The sequence below is a fragment of the Melozone crissalis genome, unplaced genomic scaffold (assembly GCF_028551555.1).
Source record: "Melozone crissalis strain CALT ecotype California unplaced genomic scaffold, PUWL_Pcris_2 ptg000056l_1, whole genome shotgun sequence".
In the NCBI taxonomy this organism is placed as follows: Eukaryota; Metazoa; Chordata; class Aves; order Passeriformes; family Passerellidae; genus Melozone; species Melozone crissalis.
Genome location: NW_026535834.1, coordinates 3446325 through 3462800, shown reverse-complemented (window position 1 = coordinate 3462800; position 16476 = coordinate 3446325). Strand labels below are relative to the sequence as shown.

The window sequence follows — 16476 nt, the reverse complement described above, 5'->3', positions numbered from 1 at the left end:
GTTGGAACTTAATTTGTTTATATTTTTCTGCAAGGGAACTAGTGAGGTCATCTCTTGTTTGATCTTTATTAGATGTAATGGAGATCACCAAGAAGATTGCTTCATTCCCCAGCATAAGTCTTTGTAAAATAATTTGTTTTCTTCTCTACCTGGACTACACTAATAGTGTATTACTATAGTTCTTTAATGTGATGTGGAAAATCAGGTTTTGCAGCTGTACGCTGTTCCAGTCCCAAATTAAGCTTCAGTTCTGTGCTGTTATGCTTTTTAATGGATGGAATATTTGAAAATTTGTTTTCAGAAGTCTTAATAACTACCAAACTAGCAAAATTGCAGTGAAATCGTAATTATAGAAAGTCAAGAAGAAAGCCGTGGTATAACTGTCAGCAGTGGTCTGTGCTGCTTCCCTGAAAATAGAAAATATTTTCTAAGTCATAATTTACAGATAAATTACTGACCTATATGCTCTAACAGAGAAATTTTTGTTATGATGAAAGAAAAGTGGTCATCTTTTTGAAATGGTTTCCCCAGCTTCCTGCTGAACATTTGTGGCTGTAAATTAAAATGGGTGAAAAAAAGGCGACTGGAAGTCTCTGGCAGATTTTTAGTACTGATGAAGACTGTGCTGGTTCCTGAATTTTAAATTAATCCAATGTGGTGAATTTCTGTGCGTGAAGTTCTGCAGTGAAAATACTCAGCAACACATTAAACCTCCCAGATGAAGGCAGGAGGATGCAAATCTCTGAAGGACAGTCCTGAAGTGTTGCATTATTGCAGAACTTAAGTTGCAGTAGGTGTTGGACAAACATATGGGCTGATTAAAATGTGTTCTTTTCTCTAGGTTGCAATAGGTATGGGACATATCAACATATGGGCTGATTAAAATGTGTTCTTTTCTGCAGGTGAGAATACAGGGGATGGAGAATTAGATCTGAGTGGAATCGATGACAATGAAATAGATCGGGTAAGGTGCCCTGCTGTCCCTGGTTTTCCTGGTTGTCTGGATAACTGGGAAAGACAAAATGGTCCTTAACCTGGTTTATCCTCTCTGCAACTGCCTCTTCTCTCTGATCTATAGAGAGGTTCGAGCAATTTCAGTGATCTGAAATCTAATGTTCATGCAAACCTGTGAATTTGGTGTTCCTTGCCCAAGTTACATGTATATTTATGAGATTGCTGCTGCTGGTTGCTTTTAACATGCTGGAATAATTATGTTTTAGAACGTCTTTTATTCCAAAGGAGAACTTTAAAAAGTTTGGTGGAGCTCTACATTCATTATTTAATTAAAATAGATTCAACATAGAAGGCTGCCATGGAAACCAAACTGTAAAACCAGTATGTGCACCTCTTATGTACTTCCAAAGATTTCTGTGATGTTTCCTGGATTTATTTTTATTTGTGTGGCAGCAAAAAATACCACTTAACATACAGACTGAGTGGGACAGACACATGGCTGTGGAAAGGGGCTTGTTGGGGACCCCACAGCTGGTCAGCACCTGGACACAGCACAGTCCAGCTCTCTGAGCCTGGTGCCCTCTCCAGCTGCCAAACTGGTTTACAGAGTCATTTGAACAGATAATGCCAGTGCTGAAAACTCATTTTGGGGTACAGTATCACTGAAATTGATGAGGTTGCACAGGAATTACTGATCTCCAAAATGCAGCTGTGAGGTGGGATTTGCTAGGCTGGGCATTAGGGTCTCACAGTCTGAGCAGACATTGAATGGAGGGAGCAGGAAGGCTGAGGTTTTGCACCATAGCCACTCCATAATTAAAACAATCACAGGGGAAGAGCACATTTTCTGCTCTTCCTAGGCTCTGTGATGAGGTCATAACTCTGCTTTTATGACTTCGTGTTCATTTCTGTGGCAGTAGACTGTAATATTCTAAGTCCACGATTATGGAATCTCTGAAAGCCTAAGAGGGATGAATAACTGAGCTAGGGAAAAGTGTATTTTACTGTTATGGCCCACTTTTAATAGAAGCAGATGAAAGAGTGAAAATATTGGTCTGATAACCCAGGACTTGCACAGCCATTTGCTCTCCTGTTTAGCCCTTGGAGGAAGGACTGCATTAGTTTCATTTGACTGGAATTATTTTTCTGATTAAATCCTCGATTACAGCTTACTTTGGAGAAAATCTCGAATGCTCAGACCCAAAAGATGGAGAAACCTCAGATTGCATTTCTTGCACTTAAACATAATTTTGCAAGTCTCAGGTGCACTGCTTAAATCTGAAGTGTCTTGTTCGTGATGGATTACCTCATTTGTCTTCTTCGTTCTTCTGTTCTTCACTCCCAAACAGCATCAAGTGTAGAGAACTTCTGTTTGATTGTTAATTGTGCTAAATACTGGGTTAATTTTTACATTTAGGTCATCTACAATTAAGTAATTGCTACCTATCTGTCTATTTATTTCTGTGATTCATCTGGATAGTCCTGGATGTATTTTACAGCTCCATTCCCACTAAAGATGTTACGGAGACTGGGTGGAGTTAACTGCAAAACCTCTACATGTGTTACTGAGCCCAGCTGTCTGAAATCTCCAGCAGTCTGAGCTGGTTCCCTTCACCCAGATGTGGCCATTGAATTAATAATCTCAGTGTAAAGCTTCACAGAAACCTACCCAGAAGACACATGTTTTTGTTTTGGTCGCACAGGGCAATGGTTCCCGTCCTGTTTTGAATTACAGACCACCATCAACACACAGAATTACTTGCAGACAACCACGTTGTCATGATAACCTCTTGTATCATCTGAAAGAGATCATAAACCCAGGATCATTTTTGTTTAATTAACAGACCGTGTATAATGAGTCCTGGGTGGTTTTTGGTCACTTCATCATAGTTTGGAAACCAAGCACTGTTTTTTGAAAACAGGTTGTTGCTTGTGCCAGCTTCAGATGCTACTAGAAATGTTCTCTGATTGTCTGATATCACTCATGTTTTCTTTTAATGTATTTTTAAAAATGGGACATGGAGTGATTTTGCCAGTGTTTTTCAGTACAGTTTTTTTCTGTGATTTTCAGTTTGATTTCTGAAAGTAGATAAATTTGTTTTCTTTTTTAGTATATACTTAATGAAGCTGAAGCTCAGATAAAAGCAGAGCTATGGATGAAAGAAAATGCAGATTATTTGAAGGAACAAAAAGGTAAATATGTAGGACTGAAATTTGCCTTTTGGCTGGTGTTGCTGAAATATGCAGCCTTGTGTCATTTTCATTCTGGTTACCCTTTTGTCATTTTTCAGAAAAGGAAGCAAGAATAGCAAAAGAGAAAGAACTTGGGATTTATAAGGAACACAAGGTATTAAATTATGTGTTAATTGTGTCTGTTTGAAAATGTCTTGGAAATATCTGCTGATCAGCTCCATGTAGATGCATGGGCATAGTGGTACAGGTCTCCACTAAAGGAGCAAAAGCTACAGTGCATCTAGCTGTTACTGAATTGCAAGGCTGTATTTTTTTAGGTGGTGAGTAAAACACTTTCTTGCCCAAACTTTTGTTTTAAATTGCTATTATGAGAAAATTCTGAGCATGTCAAAGTCAGAGCCAGCTCTTTGCATTTATGATTGCTCTTCTAATTGCTTGCTTATTAAAATACAGGTTTTAAGACGTCTGATTTTTTTTTTTAACGTGTGCATGGGGAATTTGTTTGTACTTGCCATAACTTCAGTGGCTTTCCTTGCTCTTACAATAATGATTTCTTTATGAAGCACTGAACAGATCCTTGTTACAGTCACTTGAAGGGGTATTTTGTTCTACCTTTCATAAAGAATGCAACGGTTATGTTAACAAATGGCATGTCCTGTCTCCATGTTTAGCAGTTTAAAGCAGCCTAATTGGCCGTATATTCACGATTTACAGCATTAGTATTTTGTGTAATTGAGCAAGTGACAACTCCAATCTTCCACATGCAGCTAAACCCATGTTAGTTTTTAGCTTGTATATCCTCTATCTTTTTTTCTGCCTAGTGTGAAAGGCAGAGTTTCCTGCTTCCCCTAGGTATTTCAACAATAAAAACAAAACCAGACAATGAAACACTGTTTTAGACTTCAGAGTTTCTCATTCATCCTGCATTTATACAGACATGGCAGTCTACCAGCAATTTTCAAAATTGTATAACTCCTTGGCACTGCCAAGTAGCCCAAACACCCACTTTTTTGTTCGGACAACACAGGAGTTTTTCTCTAACCTTTTATTGTTTCTGACAGCTTGAGTAGAACTTGATTAATATGGTGCTTTCCAATTTCAAGGTAGCACTTGACCCATGTAGGTAAACAGAGGGGCTATTATCCATTAAAAAATAAATCTCCTGCAGAGCTTGGTGTTAAAACCTTCCTTTGAATAGGAAAATGCCAAATGAGAAACAGAGGTTCTGGGTTGTTTTCTTTTTCCTACCTACCCATGCATGGAAAAGTTGTCTGGTGTCATTCCTGCTTGCCTGGCTCTGCGCAGCATCAGCTGGGAGAGGCAGCTGCAGGTGACAGAGCTCCCGTGCCTGCAGCCTCCTGCTCCCTGTCCCATGGCATCCCATCCTTGGGAAGGCTGCTGCTCCTGCTCTGGGCCCTTGGCAGCGAGGAGGAGGAGTTGGGCAGAGCCTTTCCCACACTGCCTTCAGATTTGGTGTGAAACACGGCCGCGGTTCCGTGGTGCTGTCAGTGCTCTGGGAGTTGTGACCCAGCTCCACTCTCACTTTAAAGGCAGTTTTAGCAGGGGAGGTTCTTTATTTCCGTGCTGTGAGGTCCCTATTCCTGTAACAGGAGCTCACTCCCCCTTTCTTTTTTATTTTCATACATGAAAAATGGCCCATCCTTCTTCTTTCTCTCTATTAAGTAAAGAATTTCTAATAAACTCTCTGGGCATTTGGCAAAAAAGCAAACATTCATCTCTTGGAGAAAAGAGACCCTTTGATCCCATTGAGTGGCAGGAGAGGCTTAGCCTAGGCACATCACCTGCATCCCCCACATCAGCAGCACCTGAGCCAGGACTGCTGCACTCCAGCTTGCCCCTCTGCTTCGTGGAAACTTTGTTTGTACCTACATCACTAATTTTATATTTTAATTAAGCCAAAGAAATCTGCAAAGAAGCGGGAGCCAATTCAAGCCAGCACAGCAGGAGAGGCAATTGAAAAGATGTTAGAACAGAAGAAAATCTCGAGTAAAATTAATTATAATGTGCTAAGGGACCTGAACAGCAAAGGAAGTAACACACCAAAGAAAGAGGATGACAGCACTGATGACAGCACCAACACCAAGAAGCTGTCAAGAAGAAAATCTATTGCCAGTAGGAATATAGCCAACCCTGTAAACAGTGTGGGAAAAAGGTACTGCAATTGTTCATTTATATCTCTGTCTGTGAGACTGTCTATGTATCTTTCTGAGCCAGACAATGTAGGGACTGAAACATTTGTTTGAGGCTAAAATAATGTCGAGGCTCTGTTTTTATTTATTTTGCCTGCACTGTCATGGCAGCACCTTATTTATAGTTCACATTTCAGAGCTTTGCTTTGGTGTGGGTTAATCATCCCAAAGCCAAAAAAGCCACAAAATCAATGGAAATTCATAAATGTGAATCTATCAGTCAGGGACACCTTTTTTTCATAAAATCCTGACATTTGCTGTCCTTCCTTTAAGTTCTGTGTGTGAGCTGACGTGACACTAAATGTTCGAAAGCTTTTCCTTTTTGCTTGATTTGAAAACTATAGTTCCCATCTGTTTTGACAGCTAGCTGCTTTGATTAGCTTTTATTTTAGTTTTATTCCAAACTTTTGTTGTTAATTGGTGACACAAAAACAAAGCTTTACAGTAAATATACTTGTCGGTTTTCTGGTCTGCATTTGAAAATGTTTTATAGTGTGATGAAAGCCCCTGTTTTAATGAGAGAAATGCTCAACTTGCTGGGCAGATTTGTAGTGTGCAGTAAAATGTATAAGGAGATTGATGTGTCAAGTCTGCAATATTCAACTATTTTATCTGTCTGGGGTTTATGAAGTCACGTTGGATCATCATTTGAATAATTTTGACGTATAGTAATTTCTTACTTAGATGTTATTTATTTCTTTATTGCCTATTTATTTACTGCCAGGATTATAGACCAAACGCCACAAGGAAATCTCAGTATTTAATTTTGAAATATAAAATGTTGTCTCTGCACAGTTGTTCAGATTTAGGCATGTGTTGAAGCTGGGTAAGGGACCTGGGAGGGCAGGAGAGCAGCCACCTACAAGGTGTGAGAAAACATCTGTTTGTGAAAGAACAGGATACATGGGGTGCCTGAAACCATGATGCTGGGAAGGATACTAAGTGCAAATCTCTCAGAAGCTGAGGAAAATAAGGATGGCAAAACCCTTATTTTAACTTCATTTGACACTGAGGCCAGAGGCACAGGCTTCAGTTTGGGCTGAGAAGCCAAATGCCAAAGTCACTGGCCCCACTGTCACCAGATGCAGATTTTTACAGTATACCAGACATCTTTTCTTCTTTACTCTGTATTTTTGGCTTCATCTTCATTCAACTTCTCATTCTCAGTATCAAAAGCTTTGCTTTCCAGCTGTTGACTCACTGGGGATTTTAGGCTCCCCTGTAAGTTGCACGTAAATTTTACACTGGTAAAGGATGGGGCAGATGCATTGAGGATTAATTTAACAGCATTTAGCTTGTGCTTTATTTGCAGTTAACAGGTATTAATGAGTCATATTTCTGGTATTTCCAGTAAAGTAGGACCAATTCAGTTGTCTGAAATGCATTGCTGGGTGGGAGGTAGGGGCTGGCAGGATCCTGGTTGCATTGTAGAGGTCAGCAGTGACATCCAAGCTGAAGCTGCTTTGCCGCATCCCAGCCTTGTCACTGCTGAGATTTGCAGAAATGTTGAGCCCTTGGAACTCCTGTTGAATTCAGCATGTAAAACTCTTAACAGGTGTTAAACCCTTTGGAAAATCATGCCATAAATATTTAATTTAACAGTGGTGCAACTTGAAAAGGTTTCTAAATAAATACAAATCAGTATTTTCCAAAAGCAGCTAATAAAATGTATTTATTTTTCCTCTTGAGAGCCTAAAGTACATCCTTAAGATGCATAACAGAGTTTCCTGATGATGATTAGCAGATCTCAGATACAATGAATTTTGCAGCAGAACACTTCAGAGGAGGTTGAGGATACATGCAGATAAGTGAGCTAAGAAGATTTTGCACTCCTGAAGTAGGCAGTGCTCTTGCTTAAACATTATCAAGGACTTGACAAACATTAGTTAGATTTTTTTTCCTTATAATTAAAGATTTATGACATACTTTTGATTTTTTAAAATGCCATGCCTTTTAAATGGCATGCATAAATTTCTGTGTTCTGCATTGTTCTTATATGCCTTGCATTCATTGCCTTTGTTCAGCACTGTTCCTTTGAGAGGTGAATGGCTAAATACTTTCCCAGGGACACAAAAATCATGATAATTTATATGCAATTAATAATAATAAAACTCCTGAACATTGCTCATTAGAAAATGAATGAAGCAGATAATCTGTCTTTTTCCAGGAGACATTTGCAGAAATAGGATCATATGGTTTGGGTTGGAAGGGACCTTAAAGATCATCTCTTGTTTTGGTTTGTAGTGATTTACAGGCCTGCATATTTATCTTTATGTATTTTAAATATTTAGTAAGCTGCATCTGACTGCAATATCACTGTGGATAACCAGGCTTTGATCCAGTCCTTTAGTTCATTGCAGTTGAAATCAGATTTTAAAGAGCTATTTCTTTAGTCCTGATCCCAATTAAAAGATGCCAGAACAGGCAGTACCAAGTTACAGGATGGGAAACGAATCCTCATTCTTGGTGATTAAAGCAGTGCTCCTGTAATGGTATAAAAATGGAAATTTATATATATATATAAAAATATCTTTCTTGCTTTCCTTTTAAGTCATTTCACTTACCACACCAGATTTGGACAGATGATGTAGCCAAGTTTGTAATGTATCTTAAAATTCATCTTCTTATACAGTCTGAATCACTCTGGAAATAGGAAGTTGATATTAATTTCCATCTTTCTAATTGCTTCTTGCTCTAAAATAGTCTGTGCTCTTATTTCCATACAGGGACTTTAGATTATCCCCAAAGAATGGGTACCCCAACCAGACAGGGTGCAATGTCTCTGTGTTTTGTGTTTTTTTCTTTTTTTTTAATATCACATAACGTAGCAGTTACTGTGATAATCAGTTTAAAATACAGAAAAGCTTTTGTTTCCTGATGTGATAATGATAGGCAAATTTTACAGTCTTGTAAAAAGTTGTTGATTTGGAAGAAATTCATAAAGAGCTGAAATGCTAAGCAGGTCCCAGGAATATGCTTGAAGTGGATGGTCTTTCAGTTGGTGGCCCTTTTATTAGAGCTTTGTTGATACTATAATCACTTAATGGTTACTTGGATTTCAAAGACAATATAGTTTCATCTACGTCTTATTTTATCAAGATCCTAGTTTTGAAATCTCAGAAATGTTTGGTAAATTCTGCAATTTTGGTAGGAAGGTGGTTCAAAGAATTCTTCCAAAGATCATGCAGGTTTCCCCTTGTTAGGTGGGCAGATATTATATACATCTGTATTTTCAGAAGGAAACTGATGCTTTGAACAGGTTTCTTTACTGTGAACTTCTCAAGCTTTAGAAAAAGCCTGGCTTTCCTCAGTCACATCTCCCAGAATTGTACTGGGGGTTTACTTAATTTATCTGTCAAGATGGTAGAGGACTAGTAATGACAATGTAAGTAATTTTAGGGAACTTTTTATTGTATAAGTTTATTTTATTCAGTTTCTTATTGCATTTTTGTTCCAGTGAGTATCACGACTGGTGCTTCATATGCAAAATCCTTTTCATTCCCAGTGTTGAAGATGTGGCACAGTGGATGTTACCATAATAGATGTTGCAACTCTAATTTCAATTACTAGTTGCACAATTTATCTTCGCTAATGTTTTCTGTGCATATGAAACATAAGAATAATATGTTGAACTCCAAGAAAAGAACAATTGCAGCTTCAAGCTCCTTAAAATCTGAACTCTAGTTAGAGCTGTGCTGTGCACTGGAGCACTTCAAGTTCAATAAAAATGGTTTTAGGACTGAAAGTATTTGGTTAGAAGCTTAATAATTTATTTTATATTTACTTGAGCTGAATTTTACAACATTACATGTAAAGTGAAATGTGTTGTACCAAGAAAATGTGGAAACAAGGAAGCTTTCAAGTCACTACTTTTAAAAAATTTTATGCCTATTCCTTGCTATGTGCTTGAAATTGGTAATGATATCAGAAAAGACAGGATCCATTATCAGGGGAGTAAATGTGTCAGGTTAATCTCCTGAAGAATTTGCCTTGGAAGAAATGAAGCAGGACTGTGAAGCACAGTGGAACCTGTTGTAATGAAACAAGGTTGTTCTGAATGGAACCATATGAATATATAATAGCAAACCAAATCATGCCTGCTGTGAGTATGACAAAAACCCTTGGTAGTGATCTCAGATCTGATTAGATTTGAAAATTCACCTCCAGATTGTCTCCTCAGTCTCACTGGTATTTGCTGACTGTCCATATTGCCAGTACAGCTTGGTGCACGGCTCCACCTGTGCTTTAGAGCCATGGGATTTGGGTGTTGGGAATTGTGCCCTTTCAGTACCAGGGACCTGTTCTGCTGCTCAGGTTCCTGCTCTAGTTAAATTTTTAGCTCCAGCTAAATTTTTGTTAGGTTTTCAATGGGTGTCACAACTCCAGAAAAATCTTCTTTATTAGGGAGAATGTATGAGACGCTTTTCTGCAGCCTTGCATGCGACATCTTGTTTACCCTGATAAATTGCGTGGTGCTTTCTTGTCTCTAATTGGAATCATATTTCCCTGGAGGGTAAAATATGGGCAGAAGCCTAATTTTGATGCTTTGGAGGAGCCTGCAAGGAGCCACACTGCCAGGGAGCCTGGGGATACAATGAGAGGCCCTCAGCTGCCTCCCCCAGCCTCCACCCTTGTGTTTAGTTGTCCCTTTTTGGTGTCCAGGATGGGGGTTTTGCTCTGTGAGGCTGGGTGCTCCAAACTCAGCTAAAAGTGTGAATTTTGCCCAGAGCAGCTGTGGCTGCCCCATCCCTGGAGGTGCTCAATGCCAGGTTGGATGGGGCTCTGAACAACCTGGGATAGTGAAAGCTGTCCCTTGGGCTGGACATGGTGACCTCTGAAAGTCCCTTCCAAGCCAAACTGCTCTGTGATTCCATGATTCTATCAATGCTCATTCTCCATTGACCATGGCTTGTCACTGATTTTTATAAAACCAAAGGAAATGGGTTTTTCCATGTACAGTATTTTTAGTTCTACGTTATGAGACTGGTATTTGTGGAGGGGAGGAGCATCAGCTCATGTTTCCCAAATAACTGAGGCCAGTCCAAACCAGCATGAAACAATGCTCTGCTTGAATAATCTAAGGGATTCCTGAGCATCTTAAAACCTTTATATTAGTTAAACCAGGTGATTACAAAAGTTAGAGCTCTTTTGATTCACTGCATCAATAAGAGTTGTTGATTCAGAACCTTCTTTGTTAAGAAAAATGACATTGCAGTAATAATTTAAAAATTTGGGAATGGGTATTTTATAAGTTCCTTGTCTGCAAGTAGTGCAGTGGAGTCTGGTGTCTGCAACCAGTCCTTACAGGTTGGCAATTGGTGATGAAGCAAAGCTCCTGCAGAGGGACCGATCCTATGTTTGGTGAATATGAAGCTTTTGAGAGTCTTTTCCGTGCTGGCTTTGGTGATCATTCTCTCTACAAATGGGTCCTTTCAGATTAGATCTTAGTATACTCTAATTTTCTACCATATATTTTTATTTTTCAGGATTGCCTTCGACCCTTTGTCTAATTTGCTTTTGATATCATATTTTTCTCTCTCTGCTTGGAATTCTGTTACAGGGTTTGGAATTCATGTGTATTTACTCAAAGTGAGATATAAGATTTTATTTATTTTCTTGTGCTACTTTAGACCTTCTTTTTCTATGTGACTAAAGGGGCAACACTGATTTCCCACCTGGAATAAAATTCCTTGCAAAAGATACTGTGATTCCTTGCTGAGATGGTAGTTAGGAGTTTATTCTATAGCTTAGTTGTTATTTGATATTATTTAGTGTTTTGTATGGAAGCAGTCTCATGCTGGCTGCAGGATTCTGGCTGCACTGTGATTCCTGGGTACACATGGTGGGAGTGTGTGGAGTCAGCTTTTGGGTTGAATATTGTGTACATGGTGAATAAATTCTCTTAACCACTTGGACATAACTGTTTTCTTATGTGATCTGCACTTTGAGAGTTTCTTTGGAGTGTATTTTCATGTGTGTTTCTGCTTTGCTGTGGTATATAATCATTTAAATCAAAGGTTAATCAAAATGATTACTCATTTTGAACAGGAAAACGGTGACATTTGATAAGTACCTCCACTTTAAATAAATCCTACCAGTATTTTCCAATCTTGTAACTTTTAGAGGGGCAAGCTTATACCGATTATGTTTAGTATTTTATTTACAAAAAAACTAATCCAAGGGAAAAAAAAATGAGTTCAAGGCTTCCAAGGTTCTGCCTTTTAAGTCATGCATCTCCTTATTACAGTCAGCTCTTTGGGGGAGAGCCTCCTGAGTGACCTTGAGAGGAGCTGACACTGGAGTTTGCTTGTTCACAGCTGATTTGAGGAGTGGATCTGCTCGAGCCTGTAGTGTTGTAACCTGGCTGATGCTGCAGGTTACTGCTGTGCTGTGAGCTAAGCAGCCTTTTGTAATAAAGAGATAAAGGAATGGGAGAGGAACAGATCTGACCCAACATGTTTTAAAGGAGAGTGTGTGGTTTCAGTGTGTGAACTGATGACCAGCAGTCTTTCCCTCTTCAGTAAGTGAGGACACAGGAGGAAAAAGGCACCATTTTCTGCATGTGACACCATTGTCTGAGAGGATGCAGAGCTGAGCAAATGCCACTGAGGGACTGGGAGGCAGGAGCCAGCTTGGGGTCCAGGCAGCAATGCAGCAGATTGTTATTTACCCTGAAACTCACTTTCTTGGCACTGAGCCAGGACTGAAAGATGGGGAAAGAATATTTTTTCTTTAAAAAAATTCCTAAAACAAAACCAAAAAATGCTTCAACAAAGCAGCCCCCTCCCCAACTCTCCCCAGACCTTTCCTTACAGAAGCTGTTTGTCAGGTGTTTTTCAGGAATTGATGTTTATTCTTATTATTCAGGCTGTTTTGAGGATCAATTCCCTTATTCCCCCAATACAATAGCATTTTTATTTCACATCTGTCAGGCTCAGTACCTCTCAAAATACAGCTGCAATAAACTCTGAAACATGTATGGATAGTGCATCACTGGGAAGGGAGCTCCCACCCGGCCATTGCCTGGCATGGCTTGTGTCCCCAGCCTGCTGCAGGAGCAGCTGCTGACAGTCATTCCCTGCTCATTCCAGCATCTCCGAACTTTTTGTCATGTTTCTTAGGGTGAGGTTAGCAAAAAAACTGATTCCTTCATCCCTTAGTTCTTTCCTTCCTTCTGTAGGAGGTGAATCATTTCCCCTTTCATGCCTCTTCTGCCAGTGAGTCAAGCGAAATCAACTTTTAAAATATTTTCTAGCCTGTTATATTAGTAAAATGAGTATTCTTGTTAAAAAATCCCAGTTTGGGGCTCATTAGTTTCTGAATACTGGAATGAAGTGCCAGAATTTCAGTATGGCAATTAACCCACCCATATCCTCATTCTGTAAAATACAGTTGGAGAAAAAATAGCTTAGTGGTAGGGGAAATAATGTAAAGAAGCCTCCTTGATGTGACCTGTACCAATTTATTTAAGTTCAGTGATGCTGCAAATCATCCATCCCTAGTTGTACATCATTCATTAAGAGCTTTCAGATTTTATGGTACAGACTTCTAATGCTGTCAGAATGTGGTTTAGTGTAAGGATAAGGATAAGGGAGCATTGTCTGCTGGGACTGCAGGGGAGTGTTCCTGAGCTGTCATTTACTGGGAGTTATGAGAACCTTTGAGAAATATACATATATAAACCCTTCAAGACTGGGTGAGGACACATCTCAACTTGTGTGAGTGTTTCAGGAATAACAAGAATCTGCCAAATCCAGTGCTCTGTTCCATTTATCCCAAATTATTAGAATGCCTTCAATTTAGAACTAAAAAGGCATTGATCCAGCTCGACCTTGTGGCCCAGACCCAGGTCAAGTCTCCTTATTTTTACAGCAGCCTTTTTGTTTGCTTAATATAAATTGGATATTTCTTTTCTGCCTCCCACTCAAGAAAGTCATCCCTGTGTTGAATTCCAGGGGAGGGTGGCTGGGCAGCACAAAGATGCAGAGGAGTTTTTGGTGACTGTCTGAAATAATTTCTTCTTGCATTTTAAAACCAAATAGGAGCAATTTGAGCCCAGAAGATAATTTTGTGTGACAGTTGGATTGTGAGTGCCTTGTTTATCTATGTTCTCATTTTCAGGTTGGTTATAAGAAAAGACTCTGCGAGCTTTTTTCTTCCAAATTACACTCAGTGGGTCTAATGGGAGACAATATAAATATGTATGTGCAGTCACTTGAACTTTATAGCGTGTTAGCAAAAATAGTTATGTGGTTATATGTGGTGCAGGGATGAGGAGAGTGGGAAGAAACAAAAAATTGGAAGTGTTATGTGTCTTGTTATCAAACCCTGGAGGTGCATGTCCTGTGGCTGAGAGGGCTTCAGCACTGTGAAATGCTTGTTCTCAGGCTGTAGATTTTTCTGATTCATTTTTTCTTTTTTTCTTTTTTTTTTTTTCATGGGTGGAAAATGATTCGTTTCTGAATTGATTTTTCTTTGACCCCTTTTCCAGCAGGGTCTGCTTGTTGATCTTTACAGTGTGTGTCTGCTCATTTTTCCGGTTTAAACCACGGGAAGTGAATGTCTGATGTGTTTTAGATGTGTCAGTGAAGTTGAGTCTTCAGTGAGTATTTGCAAAATGTTGAAGGAAAAGGAGCCAACCAAACAAAATATTAACTTTCCCTCACTGCAGTGTGGCATAAATTATTTTACCAAGGCCAATACCCAAGCCAGGGGAGCAGTCACACGAAGCTTCTTGTTCCATTTCCAGATGGGATGGCTGGCAGCCATTCTGTGGTTAGGAGTGCAGTTCTTTCACCACGGCAGGGCAAAGGCTTGGAAAGTTGCAGCAGTTTGTTACAAAACTTGAATTACTATTTGCTCACGTAATATTTAACAGCATCCACGTAATTAGTGTTAAATCAGCCAGTGTGCTGTAACTCAGTCATTTCTGTAAGTGCTGTTCCATTACCCAGTGATGCTGCTGGTGCACTCGCTGAGTTCAATTTTACCTTGGCTGCAGTTGTTGCTAAATATAGTTTGAAACATTCTGAGATAACTTTACATGTGGTCTTGGAAGATATATGCAGCAAACTTAACTTTTTCTTCTGTTGTTGGATTTCCAATTTATTGTGAGTCAGAAATCTCTGCCCAGCATTTTCCCTTTCCTCCAGTGCTGCAAGGCCATGGATTGAACAAAGCCATTGCTGAGTTTGGGTTATTCAGATCTGAGGACACTTCCTGACCTGCTCTGGGGCAGCTCATCTCCTCTTCTCTCATACCTTCCTTGTCACCTACAAAGTATGGTGGAGGGAAACTACCAACTTCTTACAGATCTTTTGCTCTCCTCCAGAGTTTTGCCCATGAACTGAACACATGTGCTGTCACAGAGATCAAATGGGAAGACACAGAGTAGAGTACAGCATGTGTGGAGCTCAGAACCTGCTGTCCATCTGCAGAGGAGAACCTCTGGCCCTGAGCACTCTTCCCAGGCATTGCTTGGCTCAACAGCTGTCAAAACCCAGGCAATTTAAAGGGTACAGTGAGGCTGTAGCAGCCCACAGCATGGCATGGTGTGATAGATTTTAAATCTTTATTTATACTCAGAATTGAGTGTAACCTTCCTGCTGAATTGGAGCACTGAAAGATGTTGGACATTGAGAGCCCTCTCAGGCCACATGCAGAATAGAAGTATTCAGATATTTATTAAGTAGTCTGTCACCTCTTTATTCTGCAGTGGTTTTAGATGTGATATTTATGTGAAGGAAATACATGCTGTTACAGCATAGTGTTCTTTTAAGAAGTTATCAACATATTTAATCTGAGTGGTTTAAGATACTTAATCTGAAGTATGAAGGACACGCATACAGATTTGGAAGTGGAATGAAGTGGCTGGCGTATTTATTTTGTAAGGTTATCTTTGCCTGTCTAGAGGGGTAACATAGTAGTTTTAGGAGAAAAATGGCTTTGCACACTTCTGTCTGGATTTTATCATGAAGCAGTAAAGAAACAAAATAATTTGGAATCCTAACTAAAGCTGTTGGTGAAGTTGAGTGAGATAATCATCAGATTAAAGCTGTAGTTGAATCAATCAGTCATCTGATGAATTAATAACAGAGATGAAAGTCAACAATGAATCAAATTATTAGATGAAGAGAAGCAAGACAGAAATCAGGGTAGTTTAAAACATTGCAGCAGGTTATTACGAGGCAGTGTCACTTGCTGACCTGTTCCTGGAGGCACAAGTGGGACCATCCAGTCTGGGCTTAGTCAGTCAATGGAAGGGTTAATTCTGTGCCTGAAGGTGCTGCTTAACTGGAGGTGGTTTAGAAGCTTGTTCTTTTTCCTGCCAGATAAACTGTGTGCAAGCAATATTGGCTTAAAATTTGATATGCAAATACAGCACGTCTTAGACATGTTTGCACTTTATTCATACCTATTGAAATATTACAGAGAAATATGGTGGGAACAGAGCAGCAGAACAGTGAGCTCCTTTGTGTGGATTGTTTGTGGAACAAGATGTCTGGGAGAGCAGCTTGGGTTGCTCCTATCACTGATGGTGCCTGCTGTGGGCTTTGTCTGGGTGTTCTCATGTCAGGCTGTGCCTTCTGAGCTTTCTCCTCCACCTCTGGACACTGTCCAGGAGATTGGGATCATCAGTGGCTCTCAGTGATGTGGCACTGCCAAAAAAATGCTGTTTGCCAACATGTTCATTTGTTGCCCCACCTCTAAAGCTGTCTAAAGGCAGTGGTGAGTTGAGAGCTTGCTTTGCCTACAACCTGGTCTAGTCCAAATGTGATTTGGACCCCTGGGAAGTCTGGAATATAAAATATTATCGGGCCTTGCTATCAGATTACATGTAATTTATTTTTCAAGTCAGAGCATAAATACTCCAAAAGTACAAGAGAGAAGCTTGCTGAGAAAGCTTTAGTCTCATCATGGGAAAACTCCAGAGTATATATACCTTAAATTTCCATAAATCCCTGTAGGAATAGAGATACTTTCTATCCATTCTTATTTTCATTTTCCTGTTATTTCTTGAAACATTCTTGTTCCTTTTCAAGAGCAAAGCATTGGGGTAATGAAATCATTTGGTTTAACTGGATTTCGTGCATTGATCTTGTATGGCTCAGAGAGACCT

The 16476-nt window shown here is 39.5% G+C and overlaps 1 protein-coding gene across 1 annotated transcript in view; it reads left to right on the top strand.

The window, feature by feature from the left end:
- The window catches only part of BRF1 (BRF1 RNA polymerase III transcription initiation factor subunit), a 170704-nt gene that overhangs the window by 121413 nt on the left and 32815 nt on the right, over positions 1-16476 (top strand). The window contains exons 12-15 of the mRNA XM_054286701.1: positions 903-964; positions 3066-3147; positions 3246-3301; positions 5064-5320. Coding sequence (XP_054142676.1) covers positions 903-964; positions 3066-3147; positions 3246-3301; positions 5064-5320 — 457 coding nt within the window. The remainder of the gene's footprint in view (positions 1-902; positions 965-3065; positions 3148-3245; positions 3302-5063; positions 5321-16476) is intronic.